This window comes from Zootoca vivipara, chromosome 4 (genome assembly GCF_963506605.1).
Source record: "Zootoca vivipara chromosome 4, rZooViv1.1, whole genome shotgun sequence".
NCBI classification, from domain to species: domain Eukaryota; kingdom Metazoa; phylum Chordata; class Lepidosauria; order Squamata; family Lacertidae; genus Zootoca; species Zootoca vivipara.
Genome location: NC_083279.1, coordinates 1,545,329 through 1,555,159, shown reverse-complemented (window position 1 = coordinate 1,555,159; position 9,831 = coordinate 1,545,329). Strand labels below are relative to the sequence as shown.

The window sequence follows — 9,831 nt, the reverse complement described above, 5'->3', positions numbered from 1 at the left end:
CTCAGCATCTCCTCCTCTGACATAACAGAGGTTACTGGATTTAAATAAATGTCATCCTGACAAGCTTATTGCTGGCTAACGCTGACCCAGAAAGCATGAAATAAGTGTTTGATATAATTTCCCTATTGAAAATCAATAATTTGTTCACTTATTGTGGGCACAGAATGCAACATGAAAAAATGGCATAGAATTTGCATTACATTTTCTTCAAGGACTCTTTAAGGAGCCACAAACAGCGTCTGCCAAGCATTTCCTCTCCTAGATCTTTCATGAAAGTCTTGAAAGGCTTAAACCTTTTAAAACCATCTGCATAACATTTTGCATTTATCATTAGTGTGACTGTGGAGGGGAAGGCAGCGTTAAGGACAATGATACTGGGTGAGGAAGTAAGCAAATAGGAGTTCTGTAGCTGGAGAGATTAAACTGTAATTGCAACGTTTATCTTTTCACTCTTGAATACAGTGTTTGGATTCTTTCTAATATTCTACAAAGGGGTTATATAGGATTATTGTCAGCTTTTGAAAGGTCCATTTGAGTCCTGAAATTAGGAAGAAGCTGGGAGGCCACCAGCAAAAGCCCCCATTTTCCTTTTTTGTTTGAATTGTGGGATTAGGGTTAACCTTTCTGCATGCACGCTGATATTTTTAATGGCAACACTATAAACTTTATACCGCCTAATCTCATTTGGAAGGATTTAATTGAAAAGTTCATATTCCAGCCTGCCTTGAAAGCTTTTCACTAAAACAAAACTGTATATAGGATGTTGCTGCCCAATTTTGAGTCAGGTTGTCAGTCTTTCTAGCTGTGCACCAACTACTCTGAGGCGGTGTGTGTTCTCATTTATTCTTCACCAATGAGCTCCCACTGCTGGTTTCGAAAGTGGTGTGCATACGACATTAACCACAACTCACATCTATCCTGCCATTTCTTATGAAACACTGCATTTTGAGGTGTTTCCCCACGAAACCAGCTTCAGTCTGAATCAAGAAAAAGAACGACCTGACTGTGTTTTCAGCCAGCAATGTGTACACTATCTGTACATAGGACTTTGTGCATGCACAGGTATGCTGTCTTTCTGCATGAAAGGAGGTTCTGAATATTTAAAAGAAGTAGCTTAGCCTTCTCCTATGCTAGTTTTGCTGCTCTACAGATTTATGTGATGGAAATTCCCTTGGTAAAATAAGAACATGCAGTGTTCCCCCCCCCCATGAAGAATAATTTAAACATCCAGTATCTCACTTACAGTTCAAAGTGGGGTAATCCCAGGAAGGCTGTACTACACATTTCTGAATATATAGAGATGAAACTGCTGTGATTATGCTTCTTAGGTAGAGATGCACAAACCCCTAATACGTTCAATTTTTATGAGCACTCAATTTAGGGACTGAATAAAAGCTTGAGCCTTGTGCAAGTACCTGCTTCTAATGTTCACTAAAAGCTTAAAAGCACCCATAGGGCACCTGCCTCCACCACCCCTGCTGGCATCTGCCCTGCACTTCCAGGGGCCCAGGAACTTACTTGCAGTAGCTGGGAAAGTGGTGGGGACAACTGAATATATCAAATATGTAAAAGGATGTCATATAGAGGAGGGAGAAAGGTTGTTTTCTGCTGCTCCAGAGAAGCGGAAACGGAGCAATGGATTCAAGCTACAAGAAAGAAGATTCCACCTAAACATTAGGAAGAACTTCCTGACAGTAAGAATCATAGAATCATAGGGTTGGAAGAGACCACAAGGGCCATCCAGTCCAACCCCCTGCCAAGCAGGAAACACCATCAAAGCATTCTTGACATATGCCTGTCAAGCCTCTGCTTAAAGACCTCCAAAGAAGGAGACTCCACCACACTCCTTGGTAGCAAATTCCAAGAGCTGTTTGACAGTGGAATTTGCTGCCAAGGCGTGTGGTGGAGTCTCCTTCTTTGGAGGTCTTTAAGCGGAGGCTTGACAGCCATCTGTCAGGAATGCTTTGATGGTGTTTCCTGCTTGGCAGGGGGTTGGACTGGATGGCCCTTGTGGTCTCTTCCAACCCTATGATTCTATGAAGGTGTCTTCTCCCTCTAAATGTCCATATTTGACTCCTTACAATATCCCTAATGTCCACCCTATTCTCCATTATCAAGCTCTCCAGTGATTTTAAAGTGTAAAATTATTAGAAATGGATTTCAAAGCCCCACAAATCTTATTGTGTGTCGAGGCTTCCCAGAAAATTACCTTAAATAACTCACAACTGACAACAGAATTATGGTTTGGTTTTTGGCAAATAATTTAGGGCCACAACTTTATTAATTACACAATTTTAATCCGAGTGTTGGCTTAGGCTTTTGGTTATTCACTCGTCCTTCCTAAAGAAGGACTATCCCCATCTGTCCATCTAGGACAGGACTCAATCAGCTGTCCCCTTAGGACAGGACTCACCTCATCTGCCCCACGTGGCAGGACTCACCTCAGCTGTCACCATAGGACAGGACTCACCACTGTCCGCTTGGACAGTTCCTGCTCCGACTTCCGAATGGAAGTCAAGTAAACATACCTGGGAGTGAGGAGGTGGCTGCGCCCAGTCATTCCCTCCTCACCTTCACCAAGAATGTTCCTCAAGGCTCTTGCTCTTAAAAATTGGGCCCACCATTCCCGCCAATGGCAGGATGGTAAGGACAAGAGTGTAAGCCCCGAGATTCCTTTAACGGAATACTTCTATATGGAGCAAACGGAGGTGAGGGTAGGCATCCGTGTGCCACCCCCTCTACCAACCGATTAACCAACCAAAAGCCTAACCGCCAACCTAACAAGTTGTGACAATTTGCTAGCGCAGTAGGCGAAAACCAAGAGGCAAAGCCAATCAGCCAATTGGAAAAATTCCTACTGACCCCTGAATACAGGCGGCCCCGAAGGCAATAGCAATGTCGTGCTAACCTGCAAGAAAGAAAGGGCGGGTGGGAGGGGTTCAAACGCCAGGCAAAAATGTGACTAGAAAATGGTGGACGCAGCTTTAAGAGGGGCCCCAACAACCAATCAGATCCCAGGGATTTGCATACGCACGCCCCCCATTACTCAGCATGAGCTGTGGCCTTACACAAACCAAACCCTAAGCTAAATTTCTTAACAGCCCTACCACAATCCGCTTTATATTGTATGATATAAAGCGCTTTGTGTGTCGAGGCTTCCCAGAAAATTACCTTAAATAACTCACAACTGACAACAGAATTATGGTTTGGTTTTTGGCAAATAATTTAGGGCCACAACTTTATTAATTACACAATTTTAATCCGAGTGTTGGCTTAGGCTTTTGGTTATTCACTCGTCCTTCCTAAAGAAGGACTATCCCCATCTGTCCATCTAGGACAGGACTCAATCAGCTGTCCCCTTAGGACAGGACTCACCTCATCTGCCCCACGTGGCAGGACTCACCTCAGCTGTCACCATAGGACAGGACTCACCACTGTCCGCTTGGACAGTTCCTGCTCCGACTTCCGAATGGAAGTCAAGTAAACATACCTGGGAGTGAGGAGGTGGCTGCGCCCAGTCATTCCCTCCTCACCTTCACCAAGAATGTTCCTCAAGGCTCTTGCTCTTAAAAATTGGGCCCACCATTCCCGCCAATGGCGGGATGGTAAGGACAAGAGTGTAAGCCCCGAGATTCCTTTAACGGAATACTTCTATATGGAGCAAACGGAGGTGAGGGTAGGCATCCGTGTGCCACCCCCTCTACCAACCGATTAACCAACCAAAAGCCTAACCGCCAATCAAGCCAGCCCTGGCTTGCCGCCAACACTCAGAGACCTAACCAACTTTTTAAACCCTCAGACACATCACGCAGCCAAATGTCATACCCATCAGGGGACAAGTGAACCCCATCATCCCGATATAAAAGCGGGGCTCTAACATTAATTTCGGGATGTCGAATCAAACTCCCCCCGATTTCGTACACCCGTTTGGATGCTGCGCTGTTAACCCTTTTTCTGGCTCTTTCCCCAGCCAGAGGAGGAATGTCACCCCGCCATTGCATCCTCTGCAACATTTGGGACCAAAAAACGACGGTATCAGGGAACCAAGTCCTTATCTCCAACAAATCTCGTAGGATAGCCAGGCGAAGAGATAACGGGTCAACCGCGGGGATGTCATTTTCCCCCAGCTGGATCACCAGGGCGGACGGGCACCCGAGCAAGAGGGCTTTGCGCCGCAGCAAAGGGAGAAGCTCCCCCCAGCGCATGCCCCTCTTGCCCATCCAGGTCACTTGGATGTTGGATGGAAGGCCAAGTCGAGGACCCAATGGCGTCTGGCCAGCGCGAAGGCCTGCCCAATGGACTATGGAATGTCCCACCATCCATATGTGCACGTCCGCGAGCCCTGGAGAAACATTGGAAAACAAACGACAAAGTTAGGAGCGCTTCCGAACATAAGATCTATACGCTGCAGATTTCCACCTGCCCAAATCCTTAATAGCATCAACCGAGAGACCCCAGTGGGCCGCCGTAGTGGCGGCCCCAATGCGAAAGGAATGAGGAGCGTAATTAGCGGCCACACAACCGCATGCCGCTATCACCTTCCTCATAACTCTAGTAAATTGCAGCCTAGTCATCGGGTTACCATCCTGATGCACAAACAAGGGGCCCTCCCCAGCTGGCCTTTCCGCCAAGAATTTGGCTACGTCCTTAACCGGGCAGGGGCCCGTCTGCCCCGTAGCAGGCAGTCGCATTACTGCTCCTTTACCAGCCTGGTCGGTCTTGGAACTCCGAATCGTGATTAACAATTCAGTTGGTGACAGGCGTATGTCCTGGAGTAGCAAACCCCCTGGCACCCCCTGACGCATTTGACCCACTACAATTTCACCAATTCTCAATGCGCCAAAAAAGGCTACTGAGAAAGCGGCCGAAAACAAACGGGCCTCATATTTAGACCAACACACCACCCTAAGCTTCAATCTCATTTTAGTGAGAAGGTCAAAAGAAATTGGGTTCCTGGTAGGGGAACGGGGAGGACAAAGCCTGCCCCATCCCTCCATGGCCTTACGCACCACGAATTTGGCGCAAGGGTCCCTATTAAAAAACAATTTCGAGAAAAATGAAATGGCCACAGACTGGAGCTTTATGGTCCTGGCAGCCCTTCCCAGGTGAAACAGGTGTGCCAAATATTGAAGCACCTGGGAAGAAGAGGGGCGGGCCGCTCTCTCCACCGCGAGCGACTGACTGCGAAAAGTTAAAAAGTCAGTCCAAGCTTTCTGATAAGCCCGCAGGGTAGAGGGGGAAACAGAAGCAGCTACTCCCTGCAAGACTAGCAGCTGCCAAGGTTCCAAAGACGATCCGGGAAAATCTCCGGCTGATGTTGTGCGTCTGGAACCAGGGACCTGAAGCGCTCCATCTGAAATCGTGACAAAGCGTCAGCTATATCGTTGGCCACGCCCGGGACAAAACGCGCTGAGAAAATAATGTTAAAACGCAGGCACTGCAGCACGAATGCCCGCAGCAGAGCCGATACCCGAGTTGACTTAGAAGATTGTTTCGCAAGGACAGTCACCACAGCCTGGTTATCTGACCAAAAGCATACGCGGCGGTCCTTGAAGTCGTCAACCCAAATATGGACTGCAACTGCTATAGGAAAGAACTCAAGAAAAGTTAAATCCCGCGTGATTTCAGTGTCCTGCCAAGCAGGGGGCCATCTTTGAGCGCACCACCTGCCATTCCAAAACAAACCAAATCCCAGGGAACCCGCTGCATCGGAGTGCACTTGGAAATCGTTGTGCAGGTTTAAAACATCCTGCCACAAGGATACCCCATTGTATTCCTCCAGGAATACCAGCCACATCCTCATGTCAGCCTTCTCACCCTGCGATAAGCGCACCCGGTGATGAGGCCGACGCAGACCAACGGTGCGTTTGTTCAAACGCGCACAAAAGGGGCGACCGGGTGACACAACTTTACAGGCAAAATTAAAGTGACCCAGCAACGATTGCAGCTGGCGAAGCGTCACCTTTTCCGGCACCAGCATTTCCTCTATCACCCGTCGAAGCGTGGTGATCTTCTCCATAGGTAAGCTGGAAGTCTGGTTAACGGTATCCAAAAGGATACCCAGGTACGTGAGCCTGGTAGCTGGGCCTTCAGTCTTATCCGCTGCGAGGGGCACACCCAGCTCATTGGTAAGGTCGTTAAAGGCCTGTAGCAGGGTGACACAGTCACCCGTATCGGCCGCAGAAACCATTAAAAAATCATCCAAATAATGAGTGACCCCCGTTAATCCGGTCTTAGTGCGAAGGGCCCATTCCAAAAACGTACTAAAGCACTCGAAGGCCGCACAGGCTACGGAGCAGCCCATTGGCATGGCCTTATCAAAATAATAGGCGCCTTCAAACTGAAAGCCCAGCAACCAAAAATCAAGTGGATGAATTGGTAATAATCGAAAAGCCGATTCGATATCACATTTTGCCAACAAGGCCCCCGGCCCAAACTTTCTGATCATTTTAATTGCCTGGTCGAGAGAAGCGTATTTTACCGTACAAAGCTCCGGAGGGATCACGTCATTCACGGACGTGTCCCTAGGGTGAGACAAATTATGAATGAGCCGAAACTCACCCGGAGCCTTTTTGGGGACGATTCCCAAGGGAGAGAGATGCAGATTGGGAAAAGGCGGAGACGCAAAAGGACCAGCCATGCGCTGGAGCGCTATTTCTTTATTAACCTTCCGGCTTGCGACCTCGTGCATCTCTCTCACTGACTTCTGGTTCCTAGGATTCCTAGCCAGGGGAGCCGAAGCTATCGGAATCCGGAAACCGAAGGAGAAACCATCCCGAAGATATGCAGCCGCTTTAATATTGGGATAGGATGCTAACCAGTGTTTAAGGGCCGGTAACTTAATGGGAGAAAAAGCTAACTGAAGCAATTCATTTTGATGTGGAGGCTGCGGGGGGAGCGGGGAGGGCAGGGGCAGAACCCCTTGGTGCCTGCCGGAATCCTCCCCGACCGCCACGAAAGGGCCGCCGGCCCGCATAGCAGTTAACCACCGGGTGGTTACCGCCACACCGGTCACAAGTGTGCGCATAAATACACTGCGGGCGCTGACACAGTCCTTTATTGAAATCCCAGCAGCGCAATTTTGGTGCCGCCTTAAAAGGCTGGGTCTTAGACTTTTGCTGCTCGGCGGGTTTTCGGGAAACCGACGGAGCCACATATGTGGTCCAAAGGTCCAAGTCCTTCCTGTCAAAACGGCGGGGTCGATGTTTGCCGCCCGCCTACGAAATCGTTCATCGTAAGCGATTGCGGCCGCTTCCCCCGCCATGTTATATGCTGACCTTACGATGGACTGATATACGATAAGGTGTAGAGCCCTGCGGGGATATGCCGCTACGACTACCCCGGAAAAAACTTGATAACAATCGAGCCAACGCTCGAAAGTCCGCTCCACTTTTCTATCCCTGCCCTTCTTCTTGGTACTAACGAGGGCCTTTCCTTGTTCAGGGACCACATCCTCTGGTGGAGCTAAATCGAAAATGTCTACATATTTACCATCCAATATCCTAGACCTCAATTTAGAGGACAGGTGACTGCCCGGAATAATATCCCTAGTGCTGTTGGTAGAAACCGTGGTCTCTGGGACCAACTCTCCGTCGAGACATTCTTGAACAGCTCCGTAACGAGCACGATGGGAATTCGCTCGACGAGCCCAGGCCCAACGAGGAAGCCCAGAATCCACTTCCCCGTAAGCCCAGTACAGCCCCATAGAGTGATCAGAACCCTCGGAGCTGGAGGACGAACCTGAGGTGGTCGAGGTCGAGGTATCGTCCCTGCGCCTCTTTGCCCGCCTCCTGGAACGACTTTTGTGACGACGCTTTCCACCACTCGACACTCTAGCCGGCACCGGGAGGGCCTCCTCGCCGGATGCTGATGAAAGCACCTCGGACCGCGAGGCGACGGCAAGAGTCTGGGATGGAGCAACGGGTGAGACAACAACATTAGAGGAGGCCCCCGTCCGCCCTCCCTGCCCTTGCCCACTTACTCTGCCCTTGGCCTGCCTCCTCCTCCTGGTGCGCCGAGGCTGCTTCCCCTCACTTCGTCGTTTGACGGGAGGGGGCGCCGGCGCCACCATAGGAGTGGAAGAGGCATTCGGCATCAGCACGCCAGAAGGCCCCACGAACTCGTCATCCGACGTGTCAGCTGGCCCAGACGTGGTCTCCGGCAGTTCCCGAATGGTTGCCATGGGGAACAGAGGCTGCGACGCCGCCACCGTAGCTTGCCCAGGGTCCAGGGATACACCTGCAGAGGTAGAGGGGGCAGAAAGAGGGTCTGGGCCTTGCAGGCCCGGAGGCATAGCCGTGGCTGCCGCCCCCTGCCCGGCCTCCAGGGGTAAACCAGCAGAGGTCGAAGGGGCAGAATGAGTGGCCGGGTTCTGTAATAAGGCATCAAGCCCAGATCCAAGCTGGGCCAGGGCCTGTGGGTCACCCGCAATGCTAGCGATGAAGGCTTCCACGCGACCTGCAGCATGCGAGGATGGCGAACGCAGCCTTTGTGAAGCGCCCTTAATGACCCTCTTAGATTTTCCTGAAGCGGATGGGTGGGATGCCATCATGAAAATTTAAGGAACTGCAAAGAACAAGCAACAATCGAGAAAATTACGCAGTAGTGCTCACAACTACCTCTAACCACTAGGCAATGCCACCAACCCCCCCCCAAATTGTGGCCTATTCAACTAAATGTAAGGCCCACAGCAACAGCAAGGCACCCTAGTAAAAAACGCCCCACGAATCAAAGAATTTCACCTTGCAGGCTGGGGTAGGCAGGGCCCCCCACGTGCCCAACCCCCTAAGAAGGAGGGTAGGAAAGCGGGCAGGCCACAGCCAAACTCCTTCAGATAAAGTAAATTAACTAATCAGTCAATAATAATAATAATAATAATAATAATAATAATAATAATAATAATAGCAATAATAGACAATTAAGCCAATCAATCACCAATAGATTCAAATAGCTGTGAACCAAGCTATGCAGTCAGCAGTAAGGAGACAGCAACTAAAATTGGAGGGCGTAATAAGACCCTCCAGCCACTAGATGGCAGCGCTAGCCTAAGGCCAGTGGGAGGAACTCAGGCCTCCAGAAAACGCAGCCCCACTGATTTCCTGTGACTGCACAGCAAGGCTCAAATTTCTTCCTTCCGCCCCTGTTAAAGGGGCCACACACCCAAGCACCCCAAGGGCAGCACACCGAGGCACCCCCTCCTATGAACCTTATACCAAAACCACCACCCCCCAGGCCGCCAAGCAATAGGGGTGCAGGAACCCAAGCAGCGCCTGAATGGCGAGCAGCTGAGGCCGCGCGAAAAGCCTCCGGCACCCAAAATGGCGGGCGCGAGCTTGCTTTCCTCGCCGCACCCCAGCAGGCCAGACAAAGCGAGGCCCGGCGGGGTGGGCTTCCGCGCACAGGCGTGGAGGACGCCGCAAGGCCGCAGGAGGGACACCGGCCGCCGACGCCTCCAAGCGGGGCAAGGGCCTTGCGCTTGAAAGCGCCTGGCCGGGCGAGGAACGCAACGGAAGCGGCCCGCTCACAGGAAAAAAGGTGGGGGCCTCAGGCGCGTCTTAAGACGCAGGCTCCGCTCCCCCGGCCCTCCGCCAAATAGCCCTCAGCGAATTAACAGTCCACGCCGGCGGGCACGGCGGGATCGCGGCCTCCACGCGATTCAAGACAAACGCCCCCCCCCTGCCGGAACGCCTGGGCGCGGCGACAACAGCCGCCCAAGCAGGGACGCACAGCACGCAGGCGCTCAGCCGCCGAAATGGCTGCAAAAGCCGACAACAGCCGCGAGGCCACGCGCGCCGGCTCCCAGGGAAGGCCCCCCCCCCGGACCAATCAAAC

General features: G+C 51.2%; 1 protein-coding gene across 1 annotated transcript; it reads right to left on the bottom strand.

Moving 5' to 3' along the window:
- Positions 1 to 2,185: 2,185 nt before the first annotated feature.
- LOC132591968 (uncharacterized) lies at positions 2,186 to 8,308 on the bottom strand. Its single transcript, XM_060273304.1, has 3 exons — positions 7,982 to 8,308; positions 7,741 to 7,906; positions 2,186 to 4,342 (listed from the first exon to the last, which is right to left on the bottom strand). Exons 1-3 carry the CDS (start codon positions 8,291 to 8,293, stop codon positions 3,768 to 3,770), a joined length of 1,053 nt encoding a protein of 350 aa, XP_060129287.1. The 5' UTR covers positions 8,294 to 8,308; the 3' UTR covers positions 2,186 to 3,767.
- Positions 8,309 to 9,831: the final 1,523 nt, after the last annotated feature.

Excerpts from the sequence above, each read along its gene's own strand:
- LOC132591968 (XM_060273304.1), bottom strand. The coding sequence starts at position 8,293 with ATGCCTCCGGGCCTGCAAGGCCCAGACCCTCTTTCTGCCCCCTCTACC. Across the intron at positions 7,907-7,981 it reads GGAGGCAGGCCAAGGGCAGA|ACTCTTGCCGTCGCCTCGCG; the intron begins GTAAGTGGGCAA and ends GCTCCATCCCAG. Across the intron at positions 4,343-7,740 it reads CTCGACCTCGACCACCTCAG|GGCTCGCGGACGTGCACATA; the intron begins GTTCGTCCTCCA and ends ATGTTTCTCCAG.